The sequence below is a fragment of the Thalassophryne amazonica genome, chromosome 17, assembly GCF_902500255.1.
Source record: "Thalassophryne amazonica chromosome 17, fThaAma1.1, whole genome shotgun sequence".
NCBI classification, from domain to species: domain Eukaryota; kingdom Metazoa; phylum Chordata; class Actinopteri; order Batrachoidiformes; family Batrachoididae; genus Thalassophryne; species Thalassophryne amazonica.
Window position 1 is genome coordinate 51,543,094 of NC_047119.1, and position 18,285 is coordinate 51,561,378.

At 43.7% G+C, this 18,285-nt stretch overlaps 1 protein-coding gene across 4 annotated transcripts in view; it reads right to left on the minus strand.

Moving 5' to 3' along the window:
* ehmt1b (euchromatic histone-lysine N-methyltransferase 1b) overlaps window positions 1–18,285 on the minus strand; it is an 82,495-nt gene that overhangs the window by 18,306 nt on the left and 45,904 nt on the right. For all 4 annotated transcript variants that reach the window (XM_034193099.1, XM_034193097.1, XM_034193098.1 and 1 more), the window contains exons 6-10: window positions 13,213–13,374; window positions 12,861–12,926; window positions 12,577–12,679; window positions 8,972–9,136; window positions 1,695–1,963 (exon numbers count right to left, since the gene is read on the minus strand). In XM_034193099.1, the coding sequence (XP_034048990.1) occupies window positions 1,695–1,963; window positions 8,972–9,136; window positions 12,577–12,679; window positions 12,861–12,926; window positions 13,213–13,374 (765 nt within the window). The remainder of the gene's footprint in view (window positions 1–1,694; window positions 1,964–8,971; window positions 9,137–12,576; window positions 12,680–12,860; window positions 12,927–13,212; window positions 13,375–18,285) is intronic.

The window sequence follows — 18,285 nt, forward strand, 5'->3', positions numbered from 1 at the left end:
CAACATGATCTGCTAAGTAATGCAAAATTATTGAAAAGGTGCCATTGTCTGTGTAAACAACTCAAGAAATTACAGACAGGGACTCCAACAGACCCAGGCAATAAATCCCCAAATTTTAAAAGTTGCAAAATATGTAAAAAAAAAAAAATAATAAAATAAAAAATAAATAAATAATCCAGTTGCCTTCAACTTCTTTATATCTTATTATACGGATTAACAAGACTCTTCTTTTAGTCAACTTCTAAGGCCTGGGTGGGGGTGGGGAGGGGGATTGGAGGTCAGATAAAGACAGGGCTGTTGAAAACATGATGTCATCCTCCCTTGAGCTTTACATTTCTATACTAGCACTGGTACGATGGAACGAGCTGCTTGGTCTGCTGCCACAGTGACCTGACAAGCGCCGGAAAATGAATGAATGAATGAACGAACGAACGGAGAAAAAAAAAAAAAGCCCAAACTCTCACAATGGGGTATTAAGTCAGCATAGAGCACTAAACTACAGAACTGCCCCGGACAGACAACGGGACCATCCCCACCTCTACAAAATAAACGCGTATCTGTTACAGCAATGTGGGGGTTCTCTGGGGTCCATGTCACTCTGTGACATTCTGAATGATGTACAGAAAAATGCACCTGTCCAAAATGTTGTAGCTGATGTTCCATCGCAAGCAAGTGACCCTTTTTATGCGAGTCTCCCAGAGTAACTGTTGTTTGACAAAGTCATTCCAGTGGTAGGTACCCAAGGATCCGCTGAAGAAATATAGTATCAAAGACATCCAGTTAGCGCCTTAGGGTACTGGCTATCGTCCAAGTCTCACAACCATACAGTAAGACAGGAAACACCAGCACCCTAAAGACTTGGACCTTTGTTCTCCTGCAAAGATATTGCCATTACCAAACACCTCTGTCCAGTGACCTCATGACTCCATAGCTCTTCTCAGGTGTGTCTCAAACTCAAAGGCAGAAGATGCAGAGACATGAATGCCACTGCTAAGATAGGGGAAAGTCTCTACAAGTTCATCACTTTCACCACATACAGATACAGTTCTGATGACAGAGTCCAGGAAGTCACTGAAAGCCTGCATTAAAAGCCTGGATTTCAGTCTTGATCCAGGATAACTGTAAGGCCAGACACATTGACTCCTTGCACAGCCTCTCAAGTGCTGCAATCAGAGCATCCTTTGATTCCACAGCATCATCCACAAAATCAAGGTCACGAAAACCATTCCTCTGTAACAAGGGTACCAAAATTGCTGGTTTCCACAACCCTACCCAATAACCAGTCCATGCAAGCACTATCGTCACAGGAACCAGAACACATCCCTGAGAAACACCAGTTTTCACCGGTAAACTCTCTACAGTACTTCTGTATAGGCTAGTCAGCTAAAGTCCAGCAACTCCTTGTGGATCATATAAATTCTCAGGGTGTCCCAGAGAGCAGGTCAATCAACTGATTTGTTAAAAATCTACATTGGCTGAAAAGAAGCACTGCCAATAAAAAGGGAATAATAACGTAAAAGATTTGTACAAGCGTCAAGACACATTATCTTCAAAATCTTACAATTTTCAACAGCTCAAATCTCAAACTTAGGCCTAAAAACAACAACAAAAAATCCTTAATAAGCATCTGCTGTCACAAAACAGACTGAAGTGACCACATCCATCCACAACTGGGCATGTGACTGTTTACTCACAGCCCGACAGAAGAAGCCACAGCCGGGGCAGCACTGGTGCTTGACCATGCTGTTTCGATGGTCCTCACATAAAAGCAACAGCTGAACAGAATTGGAGGGGCGCATCATTTCGTGTTTCAGCACAGCGCTCTGGCACCATGTGAGAAGTCCGTCGACACACTCTGTGGCCATGCACTTTCTGTCTGCCAGGATCAGAATCTCACGGCTCTTTGGTGTTTCCATGCGGCAGCTGCACAACGGAAGCTCCTGAGACTCCTCAACTGCCGAGCCTGAAGGATCCACAAAGAAGACTTATGAAATTTTCGTTAATGAACCAGAAAAAAAAACAAAACAAAAAAAAAAACAGTGCTCACGTGCACAGATTGGACTCAACTCCAGCAATGAACAACGGTTAATTTATTTTTAAAGTCCTATACCAGAAAAAGAAAAATACAATATCAGAAAAAATAAATGACAAGATACTTTAAATATGCTACCTACGCACAATCAGAATCAGAATAACAGTTATTCACCAATTCTCCTCAAAGAATACAAGGAATTTGACTCCAGTTTGAAGTGAACTCTCTCTGTATGAGCATGTATAAATATACACTGAACACTAAATAATTCACAATTTAAAAAAGCACAAATACAAAAATGTGCAGTAAAAAAAGGCATGTAAAGGAGAAACAGATAAACCAATTGAGGTTGTACACAAGGTATATGAAGTAGTGAGGTCTTGGCAGGTTAAAGGCACACGGCACTAATGAAGGACAATGAAGCCCAAATGAAACAAGAAATCTGGACTTTTGTTGACTTTCGTTGGCATCGTTTAATCTTTGTGCAGCTTTGTTCTTGTAGCTGGCGCTTTGTCAGGATTTTTAAACTGTTGAAAACTTTGAACGAATGCCGCCAAAAACCTCAATTCGTCCGTATTCATTTTGCTGTAGTTCTCTATGTTTTTTTTTATTGTTTGCTTAGTTTTTGTAACATTAGCGTTTAGTTCGACTTTGTTCGACCAGCTAAATGTTTTCATACAGTGCAGAAGCCGGTTTGTGAGCGCTGCAGAGGAGAAGAGATGCAACTCCTCTGCGGCAGTGCTGGTGTGTGGTGTGGGGCTTCTGCCACTGCGTGTGATGAGGCGAGTGCAGCTGCTGTCATGCCTGGCCGACCAGGAAGAATTTGTCGGCCTCCTCCACCAGCACACGGCAGTCCGGGATCATGGTGTTTGCTGCACAAAAAGTCTGGCCGATGTCCACTCAGGAGCTCCAGCATTCTGTCCATGAACTCTGAAGGGCTTGCTGTCCTCCAGCCCGTGCAGAGAGAAGATCCTGCTGGCCCTCTCAGTCTGGCAGTTCAAATGTTTTGAGGATGTGATCCTTAATTCCTGCCTATTTGTTTGCAGCAATTGGGGGGGGGGGCTGGCTTTGCAGGAGCACAATCAGCCTCATTGCCGTAGAGCTGCTGAGAGCCGTCATGACGTAATAATATTTTGTGTCATCTGCGGTGATCTCTCACAGCGAACTGCGCCTCGGTTTGTGCAAACCAGGAGGCAGTTTACAGAAGCATGACTTTGAGCATCAAGTGTGGAAAAAGTTTCAGCTTGTTGCCATGGAGCTGCTGAGGGCTGACACGATCCTTGATGGCTATGTATTTGTTCGCAGCAGGGGGGCTTTGCATGAGCACAATCAGCCTTGTTGCCATGGAGCTGCTGAGGGCCAAGACAGTCCTTAATGGCTTTGTATTTGTTCGCAGCAGGGGGGAGGGTCATCACGACGTAATAATATTTTATGTCATCTGCGGTGATCACTGAGTGAACTGCGCCTCGGTTTGTGCAAACCAGGCGGCAGTTTACAGAAGCGTGACTTTGAAAAAGGTTTCAGCAGCAGCGGACATTCGCGTGTGAACAGGTTTGATCGGTGATCAGAAACACCAGGGTTTTGAAACAAAAAGGCAGAGAGAGAGAGAGAGAGAGAGAGAGAGAGAGAACTATCTCTCCCTCTGTTTCGCTCTTAATGCTGAAACAAGAGGCGGGAAGTTTTAAGTTTGCTTGTGACTTTAAATGGCAACATTTCTACTTTTTTGGGGGGGAGACACAGAAGGACTCTGAACTTTGCAATCTGATGTTCCCAGCGCTGACAAGGAAGCAGTGTGTCCCACTGTACATCTGGAAACTTGAATGCGGTTTGTTTTACTGTTTTGAGAACGGAGCACATTTCTGCAATGCAAAAAAAAAAACATAGGCAGGAGTGCGGCAAGGGCTACACACAACAGTATGCATACATTAAAAGCAAACATATGCAGCTGCAAGCAAATCTATGAACGCAGCGACACGTGAAAAACGTTGAGTACGCGTGTATTTCAGATGTGCAGACTGCAATTAGAGTTTTGGTATTTGAGAGATTTGAGAAATATTTGGTGTGTTTCGAGTGTGTATTATTTTGGTGGAATATTTAGCGTGTGTGGTGGTGGCTTTTTTGTTTGTTTTTGTTTTGTAAAAATGAAGTGTCTTATGAATGTTGAGCAAGCACTTCAGTTTTTTTTTGTTTTTTTTTTTAAATTGGAGCAAGATAGAGCGCACAGCACGTCGTCAGTCTGAACCAGACAGTGAGGATTCTGATGATGAAGGAGATGATCCCTCTTTTGTTCTGGATGAGCAACCAGAGCAGGTGGATCCCCCGACGTGCCCAAAGATCTCCATAGTGGGTCAGATCGCATGCTTCTTTTTGTAGCTTCTCCAGGACTCAGGCACTACAGAGTTCCATCCCAGCGCTGAGTCCTGGAATGCAGAGCAGGATGCAGACATGCACTGCTCTAGCAGTGGCTCCAGGCAGGTTTTATTTAAAGCATCAAGATCAACGTTAGCTTCGGTTTCATTTTATTCCTCTTTTGTTCTTTTTCCATTCTTGAGTCGCAGGCTATTCAGTGATAGGAAAAGTCAAAAGCTCATTCGTCCACCTTTTTCGATTTGTGACTTTTTAAAAACTTTTTCCCCCCTTCGTTTCTCCCAAAGTCCACGATCATCTCCACAGTCTGGACAGGTTCAGCTCCAGGTTGTTCTGATCACACCGGAGGACCAACTGTTCCACCTCCTGTCTGTATACAGTCTCATCACCATCCTGGATGAGACCAATGATGGTGGTATTGCCTGCAAACTTCAGGAGTTGAACAGAGTCTTTTGTACAGAGGGAGAAGAGCAGTGGAGAGAGCACATACCCTCATGGGCACCAGTGCTGACTGTCCGTGTGCTAAATGTGATGCTCCCTGGCCTCACCTGCTGTGTACTGTCCATCAGGAAGTTGGAAATCCACTGACAGGTAGAAGCTGGCACAGAGAGGTTGGAGAGTTTTTTGTGGAAAATGTCAGGGGTGATGGCGTTGAATGCAGAGCTGAAGGTCCACAAACAGGATCATCATGTACGTACCTGCAGAGCCCAAGTGCTGCAGGATGTAATGCAGTCCCATGTTGATTGCATCCCCAACTAGCCTGTTTGCCCTGTAGACAAACTGCAAGGGGTCCAGCAGGGGTCCTGTGGTCCTTCAGGTAGCTCAACACCAGCCGTTCAAAAGATTTCATGACTACAGACGTCAGCGCAAAGGGCCTGTAATCATTTAGTCCTGTTACAGAGGGTTTCTTTGGGACTGGGATAACAGTGGAGTGTTTGAAGGAGGAGTGGACCTCACACAGCTCCAGAGACCTGGTGAAAATTCAGGTGAAGATGGGCTCCAGCTGATTAGCACAGGCTGTTGTGGGCTTACCCTGTTAGTTCCTGTCTTAGCCTTTTTATGTGCATTTCATTCTCATCATCTGTCATGTCTGTCTTTCCTTTGCACTTCCTCCTGTCTCCTGGTCGTGTGGGGGTGTGTCTCTTCTGTCAGTCATGTGCAAGTGTGTGTGGACGAGCTGCACGTGTGGCTGTGTGCATGCTTCTCCGCCTGCTCGTTTTCATCTGTGTCCATGGTGTGTGTGTGTGAGTGAGAGAGAGCGGGTATGAGCATGCATGTCTTGGTACGGCTCCCTCCTGAGTGTGCAGGTCTTGTGTGTGTGTGTCCTGTCTGTCTTCTGTGCTGGTTTGGTGTGTCCGTGCTATTCCAGTTTTAGGTCTTTTTTCATTATTTGCATTTGTTTACAGTTTGTCAGTAATTGGAGCCGAGTTAATTATCTATCATGTTGTCTGTTGCTCCTCATGTGATGTTGCAGTTTGGTGCACTTGGTTTTATGATCTGGTTTTATTAACACGTACCTTGTGTTGTCTGTTTAATCTGTCATCTCATTGTGTTCCTTTAATTCCTCTCGTCTTCTCCCGTCCTCACTCAGTCTTCACATCTGTTGTCAATCAGTTGTCATGCTTATAAGTCACACCCGTCTGCTTCCTCATTTGCCGGTCAATTCCGTTTGTGTTTGTCCTCTGCCATACGTCCTGTCAGTCTCCTCCTTGTTAGTCCAGTTTGTAAGTGTATGCACCCTGCTGTGTTCTTCTGGGGATGCCTAACGGCTGTGATTTATTTTGCAGACCATTGGACAAGTCCAACTGCACATTACTGGAGGCAGAAGAAATCAGCTGTGCGTTCACAGACATCACCAAGGGGATCCCCACCCTGGCCCCTGATGATGTCATGGTGGAGCACGCCTACAGTCCAGACAACACCACCAAGGGGTACTCGAGTCCATCCCCTGACGGCATCCTGGAGGAGCCGCCGGGCTCCTCAACAGAGCCGCCTCCTGGCTCCAGAGTGGGTGCAGGGACTGCTAATCCGTATGCCATCTCTTGTAGGTCTGTGGGTGGATCCGGCGGCAAGCTGGAAGAAGCAGAGACAATTGGTCCAGCTCCAGCAGACATCACCGAGGGGCCCTGAGTCTTGGCCCCTGAAGGCGCCGCCGAGGAAGTGGCCACCTCCGCAGCCGGCCACATCACTGGGGACCAGTCTGTCCCAGCAGATGCTGACTTTGCGGCAGGGTGGATCGCTTTCACACCTGAGGGCGACAGGGTCCAGCCACCTCTACAGCCGAAGATCCCCTACTCCAGGAGACGTCAACGGGGGACCGGTCACCTCTGCAACTGCAGATGTCATCAGGGTGCCTTCAGGCCCCACAGCTCATAATAACGACATGGACCTAACTGGTTCTGCAGAAGAATATGTCCCCGGGGAGCAGTCGGCTCCCTCACCCGGACATGTCAACATGGACCCAGGGGGCTCCGCAAATGACAGCATCATGGAGGAACAGTCAGCCCCCTCATTAGAAGACATGGACACGGACACAGCCACCTCCGCGGCTGACTACATCTCCGGAGATCCGTCTGTTCTCGTGCTAGAAGACATCGGCGGGGTGGGGCCGAACGTCGCTGTCCCTGAAACAACGAACTGCAGTGGGCCGTGCAGCCACCCTACTGACTCTGGAAGGGGGTTGCAGAGTCGCACTTCTACCTCCGCCGTGGACTCCACCTGGTTCTACATTGGACTCCTACCGGCCAAAGGGCCGGCATCCTAGTTCCTTGTTGGACTTCTGCCAGCCAACAAGCTGACCACCTGGTTCTACATTGGACTCCTACCAACCAACGGGCCGGCGTCCTGGTTCTTCAATGGACTAATGGGTTGGCTCCCCCGTTGCGTCTGTGACCTCCAGCCGGCCACACGGCTGGCCTCCACATTCAGCTTCTGCCAGCCGTCAGTCTCTGCTTTCTGAGCTGATCTGACTTTTCCGTCTCTGCACCAGTCTTTGTATGTAAATCGTTGTCCCCTGGGCAGTTTGCTCTGGTTTGGCGGTGTGCGTACCGTTCCTCCTCCCGCCTGGTGTGTGTCATTTTGGGGTTGAGGGTTTTGTTTTTGGTCCCGTTGGGTGGGGTTCCTGTTTTTGTTCTGTTTCCATAGTTTTTGTGTGCCTGTCCTGTCAGGTTTTTTTTTTTGGGGGGGGGGGGGGGCTGTTGTGGGCTTACGCCATTGGTTCCTGTCTTAGCCTTTTTTTAGTTCTCACCATCCGTCATGTCTGTTGGTTATGCCTGTCTTCCAATTGCTCTTCCTCTTGTCTCCTGGTTATGTGGGGGCATGTCTCTTCTGTCAGTCGTGTGCAACTGTGTGTGAGCACGCTTCCCAGGATGCGGATGTGTTTTGGTATGTGGGTACATGTATGCTTCTCCGTCTGCTCATTGTCATCTGTATCCGTGCTGGGTGTGTGTGCATGAGCGTGCGAGTTTTGGGACAGCTCCCTCCTGAGTGTGCAGGTCTTGTGTGTGTCCCCATCTGTATTCTGTGTTGGTTAGGTGTGTGCGTGGTTCTCTCCTGCTGATGCAGGGCTTGTCTGTTCCCCCGTTAACTGTGTACTCATCGTGTTCTGATCCATGTCATTTGTCCGCTGTCTGTCTCTGTTGTTCATCAGTTCTTATTCTTAGGTTGATTTCAGGTTTTCACTCTGTTCTAGTTTGAGGTCTTTTTTCATTATTTACATTTGTTTACAGTTTGTCTGTAGTCAGGGTTGAGTTAATTATCTGTCATGTTGTCTGTGGCTCCTCGTGTTATGTTGTTCATTGTGCTCCTATAATTCCTCTCGTGTTCTCCCGCCCGCACTCAGTGACCACACCTGTTGTCAATCAGTTCTCGTGCTTGTAAGTCACACCCGTCTGCTTCCTCATTTGCCTGTCAATTACGTTTGTCTGTCTTCTGCCATGCGTAAGGACAGTCTCCACCTCGTTAATCCGGTTTGTAAGTGTATGCACCCTGCTGTGTTTTTCTGTCAGTGGTTTGTTGATTAGTCCTGCGTTTGGTCTCTTCCCCTTGGTCTTTTGTTATTTTGGGGGTTATTGTCACGTTGGATCATCTTCACCACTGTTACTGATATCACCATCGCACTCAAAGATTAAACACCTTGGATTTCGAATTTTACCCTTTGTGTCCTGGCTGTCCTGCATCTTGGGGTCCTATCTTGACTCAGCTTAGCTAAAACAATAACACAGGCTCTCAGACATGAGGAAGAGACACCATCAGATCCTGAAGCCTTCTTGATCTTTTGTCTGCAAAACTGCTAGACACTTACTCTTCACAGATCGTTAGTGCGGATGAGGGTGTAGAGGGAGGGAGAAGAGGGTGTCCGGGGGGCAGGTAGTCCATTGTTATTTGGGTGGGTGTTGCAGGATTGTTGACTGAGAATTGTTTTTTTTCACCCTATGAGTAGCTGATAGGTAAATGAACTCAAACATACATTCAGTAATTTAGCACTCTTCATGAACCTATCCCCTGCCTCGTCTAAATAAAACTGGCTGTAAAATGATGGTTTAGTTGTATTATAATAAAGGAGTCTCATACTTGGGCACGCCACTGATTTGGCTTCCAGCTCACCACAGTTCTCTGAAGAAACCAAAGGTTCCTGACTGAGGGTGACACAGTCAGAGGAGGGAACATCTGTGTACATCTTCTCCTCATCCACCTGGAGCTGAGTTGAAGTCTGAGGCTGACCCACTGGCTCTTGTTCTGAGCAGGTGCGACAGGAAACCACACTGAGATCAACTGTAAGCAACAACTCTATTTACAGTCACATTCAATGAACTCATGAATACATAAAAGATGCCAGAAAGTAGAACCTCAAACAAGAATAATTTAATCACATATGACGTGAATACAACCCCTGGCAAAAATTATGGGATCACCGGCCTCGGAGGATGGTCAGTCAGTTGTTTAATTTTGTAGAAAAAAAGCAGATCACAGACATGACACAAAACTAAAGTCATTTCAAATGGCAACTATCTGGCTTTAAGAAACACTATAAGAAATCAGGAAAAAAAAATTGTGGCAGTCAGTAACGCTTACTTTTTTAGACCAAGCAGAGGGAAAAAAATATGGACTCACTCAATTCTGAGAAAAAAAATTATGGAATCACCCTGTAAATTTTCATCCCCAAAACTAACACCTGCATCAAATCAGATCTGCTCGTTAGTCTGCATCTAAAAAGGAGTGATCACACCTTGGAGAGCTGTTGCACCAAGTGGACTGACATGAATCATGGCTCCAACACGAGAGATGTCAATTGAAACAAAGGAGAGAATTATTAAACTCTTAAAAGAGGGTAAATCATCACGCAATGTTGCAAAAGATGTTGGTTGCTCACAGTCAGTTGTGTCTAAACTCTGGACCAAATACAAACAACATGGGAAGGTTGTTAAAGGCAAACATACTGGTAGACCAAGGAAGACATCAAAGCGTCAAGACAGAAAACTTAAAACAATATGTCTCAAAAATCGAAAATGCACAACAAAACAAATGAGGAACAAATGGAAGGAAACTGGAGTCAACGTCTGTGACCGAACTGTAAGAAACCGCCTAAAGGAAATGGGATTTACATACAGAAAAGCTAAACGAAAGCCATCATTAACATCTAAACAGAAAAAAACAAGGTTACAATGGGCTAAGGAAAAGCAATCGTGGACTGTGGATGACTGGATGAAAGTCATATTCAGTGATGAATCTCAAATCAGCATTGGGCAAGGTGATGATGCTGGAACATTTGTTTGGTGCCGTTCCAATGAGATTTATAAAGATGACTGCCTGAAGAGAACATGTAAATTTCCACAGTCATTGATGATATGGGGCTGCATGTCAGGTAAAGGCACTGGGGAGATGGCTGTCATTACATCATCAATAAATGCACAAGTTTAAGTTGATATTTTGGACACTTTTCTTATCCCATCAATTGGAAGGATGTTTGGGGATGATGAAATCATTTTTCAAGATGATAATGCATCTTGCCATAGAGCAAAAACTGTGAAAACATTCCTTGCAAAAAGACACATAGGGTCAATGTCATGGCCAGCAAATAGTCCGGATCTTAATCCAATTGAAAATCTTTGGTGGAAGTTGAAGAAAATGGTCCATGACAAGGCTCCAACCTGCAAAGCTGATCTGGCAACAGCAACCAGAGAAAGTTGGAGCCAGACTGATGAAGAGTACTGTTTGTCACTCATTAAGTCCATGCCTCAGAGACTGCAAGCTGTTATAAAAGCCAGAGGTGGTGCAACAAAATACTAGTGATGCGTTGGAGCGTTCTTTTGTTTTTCATGATTCCATAACTTATTCCTCAGAATTGAGTGAGTCCATATTTTTTTCCCTCTGCTTGGTCTAAAAAAGTAACCGTTACTGACTGCCACAATTTTTTTTCCTGATTTCTTATAGTGTTTCTTAATGCCAGAAAGTTGCCATCTGAAATGACTTTAGTTTTGTGTCACGTCTCTGATCTGCTTTTTTTCTACAAAATTAAACAACTGAATGAACATCCTCTGAGGCCGGTGATTCCATAATTTTTGCCAGGGATTGTATTTACATGTCTTGCGTCAGTAAGACATGAAAAACAAAACCCTGAAATTTGTCTCCATTGAAATCCATGTTGCCCGTTTTTACTTCTTTACTCAGTTTTGCACATTGTGCATACCATATTTGCATTGAGTGCTTTTTTCCCTCTATTGTGCATCGATCTTCCTATCTGGGGGCATCATTTGGGCATGAAAATTAGCATAAATCTGGAATAACATTTTCTTCATAGTCACCAAACGTATTACACAGAGGAAACCATTATTATTATCATTTTTTTTTTTTTCCGAGATTCAGATATCCTGCAATTTATACTCTGATCTGACTTATAAACTGAAAAATCATGTATTCATTAATAATAACAAAAAAAATTTATAAAAGACTTTACCAGAAATCAAAGCACTAAACAAAATAAACTCCAGTAACAAAAGAATAAATGACAACTGTGAAAGTACACTACAACAATGCATAAAAATCCCAAATTAAAGAGCTGATAATAGAAAACTAGAAGCACTCAGAGAGTGCAAACCTCCGCCAAGGCCACAGGGTCACTGACGCCATAACATCTACACGCCGTGGAATCATTGAACCTAAAAAAGTCTAACAATGGTGTTTGCTCAGTAGTAAAAAAAAGTTTCATCTGGTGTGACTGGATAGCATGTATCCTTAGCGCTTGACATCACAGTTTAATGCAACTTGCACCTTTCCCAGAAGCTAATGTCATCTGAGCACTGATATTGATATTGCACGTGCTTATAGACAAAAACAAATAAGAGACAAAATTCAATTTATTATTCAACTAAACTGCAAATATATGAATTTTTAACATTTATGAAACACTTCTCTAAACAAGGCCATAGGGTCACTGACCCTAAAGAGATTCCCTCCTTGGCACAGTGATCTAATTCTTTTTGTCTCTTTCTCTAAAATTGGATATAACAATCATTAGATTATTAATATATAAACAAAAATAAATTTAAGAAATATTACAATTTGAAAAGAAATGCACCCAAACGTGATGACAGCTGCAACTGCTTAATGCTAACTTTTAACATTGAAAATGCCATAGACATGCTAACGCGTTAGCATCGAGATCCGGATCACCACCAAAATTTAATCACTTGTTCCTCTTGTCATTTCCAACCACTCCACAAAATTTCATCAAAATCCTTTCAAAACGTTTTGAGTTATCCTGCTGACAAACAGACAAACAAACAAGCACGACCGAAAACATAACCTCCTTGGCGGAGGTAAAAAGGTATGACTTGTATTTTTTTTGGTTATTCCTCTTCAAGCAGCATTTTTGGCAGGTGTGACTTATATGGAAAATATGGTGTACTTCCCCAGCCAAAGTGGGCACCCACTTATTGCTGGGTGGACAAATACAATGCAGAATACGTGTCGCCAAATCCAGAAAGGTGTAAGAGCGGGTTTGCAAGTTTAGAAGCAAGAAGCCACTGCAGTACGACTGGCTCCTTAATCTCTACTGTAACTGGGATTAGTCAATCAATAACAGCCCGTATGATCTTTAATGGAGCCTCAGTGAGTTTGGCAAGTCAATCGAACACAGCAGTGTGTCGTGAGGTGACGTCGTCATGACCAGTGATCACCTTTGGCCTTTATTCTCCTTTTACGTTTCCTGGATGGCCTGAGCCATGCACTGTCCCCTTTAGCTTTCTTTTTCCACTTCTTCTTGACACTAGATCCTGTGCTCTGAGGAAGACAAAGTTAAACCCACAATACTGATTAAAAAAGCAAACCACAAACAAGACAATTAAAAACAGAACATGCTGTTTTCACACACTCACTGCTGCTCAGTCTGCAGTGAAGTAGCTATGTGAGATATGATTTGACAGATTGAGATAATTTGAATATTTTAGTGCATGGATTGTACCAAGTCTGATTCTGTGTCTTCCTCTCCCTCTTCCTCTCCAGACTCAGACTCCTGCTCATCTTCCACCTCAAAGAAATAAATAAATAAATAAATATATTTTATATATATATATATATATATAATACATAATAAAAAAACAGACACAGACATTTAAATGTAAACTCAGCTCTTCTTTCACAATTTTATCTTTTTAGAAACATTTACATGACTCTGCTGTTACACATTTTGGGCATCGGTTGAAACACTGAGCAGTCTTGGACTAATGCGCATCATCTAACACAATTAAGCATTAAATATTAAAAACATTAACTATAACTGACAGGATAAGATGGGAGGAAGAATGTGCTCCAACCTGAGAGATTGCTTCAGATGTTCTGCTTGTTTCCTGGATGGCAGAAGCACCTTCTACTGGCCGCTGTCGTTCCTCTTCCTCAGACTCCTCCACCTCTTCAGAGTCCTCCTCCTCAGAGGCATTCTCTACATTCTCTCCATTCACATTTGGTACCTCTTTAGTCTAAAAGACAAGAAACGATAAATGAAGTGTGTACAATTTGGCGGCCTGCTGCCATACTAGAAAGTCATTTCACGATATCCGGTTTATGAAATTTTGCGTTAACTGTATTATAAAATGTTACAAAACCAAGATTAGCATGCAGTCATCAGCTGTAGGACATAACTGGGGAGTCAGTCAATCATCCAACAGTACCAGGACTCTATTCTCCTTTTCAACAAACCCATCAGTGTGAACACTGGACTGCATGTGACTGTTCATCTGCAACATTTCTGTTACTGCATGTTCTGAAAATCTCATGCTTTTTGTTTAGTCTTAGAATTGTCAGAGCAGATGCCCATCCCATTTACTCTTATCTGCTTGAGGTTTCTCAAAAAAAAAAAAACAGGGGAGCTTTTCTTTACCCCAGTTGCCAATGTGCTTGGTCATGAGGTGAGTAAGGTCTAGTTCTGACTCTTGCATAGTGTCTTGAGGTAACTTATGATTTGGCAATGTATAAAGAAATTGTAATACGTTCTCTTGGAGTATTTGTTAACTTATAAGCCTAGATGAACCAAACTAGCCAACAAGACTAGCTCGCTTGCAACAGTGGTTTGCCAAGCCACCTGGTTATTTAGCATGCAGTTTCAAGGCTCTATCCAGTTGGTGAATCTTCTAAAACCCTCAACCTGGCACTTTCATTTGTGTATGACTAAAGGTGTAGCCACGCTGTGATGGATTCAGTAAACTGATTAGTAATGCTGCATTTACACATAGGCAGGATGCGTCATATTTGTGTCATTCTTGGCACATTCCTGATATTCTTAACATGACTTAACGCATCTTAACAGGTTTCTTATACTTGTTCCGTACTTGTTCCTGTTTACTTCTGGGGGCGCGGCCTGCTGCTGACCCTGCGCTCACTGTTTGTTTCACTGTTTGTCTGTTAGCGTTATTAAATTTGTTTTAATGTATTTTTTTAAGCAGTTCATTGGTTTAATGTGGATGTGACCTGTCAGAACTTCACTGCACTTTGCACCTTATTGTCGCAATGAAAATCGCACTGCTGTGGATCATTTTCTGCCTATCAGCGTTTGCGCACGGGAGCTGCCTCACAAGCCAGCAAAGCTTCCTTACTTACACCAGAGAGCATCTTTTGTCACTTCGCTCACCTGGTGGGGTTCCTTCAGTTTGTCTACCTGCGGACTGTCAGGAAATCCGACGGCCTCTTAAATGTCTGGGGAAGAGGAAAAAGCGTGGCTCCAGGGGAGGCGTGAGGCACCGACTCTGGAGACGCCGCAGCAGATTCTCGCTGCCTGTCATCACTCTGTCTAACGTCCGCTCGGTAAGCAATAAACTCGATGAACTTGTGCTGAGAGCCAAGCATGACAGTGAATTTAGACAGAGTAATCTTGTGTGTTTGACGGAAACATGGCTTAAAGATCATCACGATACACCGAGCCTGTCAGGCTACACCGCTGTCAGAGCGGACAGGGACGCGCGCACTGCGCACAAATCCATCTGAGGGGGTCTGTGTTTGTTTGTGGATAACAGCTGGGCCACTCAATACAGCATACGAGAGCAAGTATGCACACCTGACTATGAGATACTGACTGTATCTTTTAGACCCTTTTATCTTCCGCGGGAGTTCGGACAGATCACTGTCATTCTCGTATACGTGCCCGGTCCAGATGACGACGCAGCAGGAGAGAGAATAGCAGAGAGCTATAATAATGCACTCACCCGCTCTGCTGACCAGCCCGTTTTCATTCTGGGTGACTTTAACTCCTGCAGTCTGTCTGACCACCTGCCCACTCTACAGCAATATGTAGACTGTCCTACACGTCTGCATCGCACGCTTGACCGTTGCTATGGCAACATCCCAGAGGCTTATAAAGCGGTATGCAGACCGCCTCTTGGAAAATCTGACCACAATGTGATTCATCTTTTGCCTAAATACAAAGCTGTGGTCAAAAGAATTAAAACAGTTAATAAGCAGGTACAGGTGTGGTCCGAGGAAAGCAAAGAGCAACTCAGAGACTGTTTTGATGAAACAAACTGGGACATTTTTTTTTAATCCTGTCAGGATGGAGACGAACTCACTGACACCATCACATCTTATATTAAGTTCTGTGAGGATAACGTGTCAGAGACTAAAACTGTGAAAATATTCCCAAATAACAAACCCTGGGTGTCTAAACAATTGAAAATCTGTCTTAATGAAAAGAAGGCAGCCTTCTGCTCTGGTAATGTGCAATTAATGCAGGAAAAAAGGAGACAGCTGAGAGGGAATATATTTAAGGCAAAAATTGAGTACAATAATAAAGTAGAAAGTAAATTTTTCAGTGGCAATATAAAACAAGCCTGGGAAGGTCTAAATACACTGATGGGCAAATCCAGTAAGAAATGTGATGCTCTTACAACCATTAATCAATGTTTTGTTGATGAGTTAAACCTTTTCTTCTGTAGATTTGATAAAGTGGATGATAAACAGGAATGTGATGAGATCTGTAAAAATCTTCCAGCAGGAGCTCCCACAGCTATCACTGAGGATGACGTGGCTAAAAGTCTTTCTAAACTGAAGCCAAACAAGGCCACTGGCCCAGATGGCCTGAAAGCCCGTCTACTCAAAGACTGTGCTCCTCAATTAAAAGGAGTCTTTTCCAGATTGTTTAATTCCCTTCTTGTCACAGGAGTGCCCAAATCTTGGAAATTCTCCATAATAAGGCCTATACCAAAAAAGCCAGGGGCAAGCAAACTTGAAGATATTATGTAAAACTATGGAGAGAGTTTTAGTTGACATCCTGACCACCACAGTGGTCAGTGAACTAGACCCTCTGCAGTTTGCCTATAAGAGGGACAGAGGTACTGATGATGCCGGATTGATCTTGCTGGACATGATCTCAAAGCAGCTCTCACTTGCTAAAGCATATGCTCGGGTTTTGTTTGTAGTCTTCAGTGCAGCTTTTAATTCTATGAAATTACATATTCTTCTGAAAAGGCTGGCTGATTTAAATGTTGAAAAGGGCCTGATGCTCTGGATCAGAGACTTTCTGTCTTGTCGCCCTCAAAGAGTTTGTGCTAACAACATTCTGTCAGGAGAGCTCATCATAAGCATAAGCACTGGCTGCCCACAGGGTAGCGTTCTTTCACCTCTGCTCTTCTCTCTTTTTACAAACGAATTTGCAGTTAATGACACAAACTTTAAACTGATTAAATACGCGGATGACATGGCCCTAGTCGGCCTGCTACAGAAGTGTGACTCCTCTGGCGAAGCCTCCTATCTCGCTCACATTAAGGCTCTTGAAGCTTGGTGTCTCGACAGCCAGCTGGAAATCAATGTGTCTAAGACAAAGGAGCTTGTTTTTCACACAAAGCAAGAACTGACCGTGCAGCCAGTTTCACTCGATGGCCAGCTTGTTGAAACGGTTGAAACTTTTAAATATCTTGGTACAGTTCTTGATAGTCACTTGAGCTTCTTTGAAAACACTGATTTTATCTTTAAGAAATGTTCACAGCGACTCAGTCTTCTCAGAAGATTGAGTTGTCTTGGTGTTAATCCGCAGATTTTAGAGCTTGTGTATTCTGCACATATTGAGAGTATTTTAACATTTCATCTTTGTGTTTGGTTTGGTCACTTGAGTTGTAAATGTAAGGACAAATTAAACAGAATTGTAAAAATGGTGGGGAAAATTGTGGGAAAACCCCAGAAGACTCTGGCCCACTTTTACACTGACAGGATGAGGAGGAAAGCTGAGAGAGTCCTGTTTGAGTTCTTGAAGTCTGGGAGGCGCTACAGAGCTCCTCTGGCCAAAGGTTCTTTCAAAAAATCTTTTATACCAAATGCCGTCACCATAATGAACTCAAAAAAGTGACCACTCCACAAATTAAACCTGAACTGCTTTACTTCTGTTTTATTTGATTTTATTAGATATTACTGTACGTTTTATTTATCTTACTAGGTCTTATTCTATTTCTTCTTTTACTTCCATGTATTTTATGTATCTTATTTTTGTTTTATTCGTGTGTTTGTATGAATGTTTTATGACTGTTTTTTTGTCTTTTTTGTGATGGTGAGCCAAAGACAATTTTCCAGATCGGTGGACAATAAATAATTATTCTATTCTATTCTGTTCTTATGCATGTTGGTGCATGATATTCGTGATTTTCGTGGAGCATGTTTTTGGCTGTCAAAAAATCTTCCACGAATGTCACACGCCCTCATTTCACCTCATGTCGTGGAGGTCGCAATTGAGCGTGTTGATCCGTCTTGATTAGTGGTGATCCTTAATAGAGCGTGACAGCGTTCTCTCACAATTAAACCCTGCTGCACCGCATTCAGTTTCACTGCTGCAGTAAGCTGAAGAAAGACAGTGACGCCAAGTCAGCTAAAAGTTTCTTTCCAATGCTCCTCAGCACGCTCCTGGAGGTGTTCCACCTGCTGCATGTGTCTGATGTTTGGGAAAACGAGCGAGACGAAAGCCACGTGGAGCCACACATATGGCTCTCTCCATTTACTCCTCCTTTCTGCACCACTCCATGGCACAAAGCCCAACTAAGTGTGCAGTCACAAAGTTCTGCTGTGGATTTTGAGGAGCAAACTGGAGCGATCTGAATTGTTCAGCAACTGACGGTTGGATGAATATGGGGGTGTGTGTGGAGATAATTTGCCTTATTCACAATGTGACAGAACTTAATGCACTGTTATGCGTGATAATGCGCAACAACACAACAATTATTCTTGTCCGTGCGTAATGGTTCTTGATAATTCTCCAGAAACACGTGCCATTAATCGTAACGCGTGGTAACAGGTTCCAGTAGTTCCCGAGGACACCTGATGCCTCTGCCTGAAATCATGATCAGCGGCCAAGAATGTATACTTCATGACATTCGTGACTTGCAGTCATTATGTGTAAACGCATCATAACAGATTGA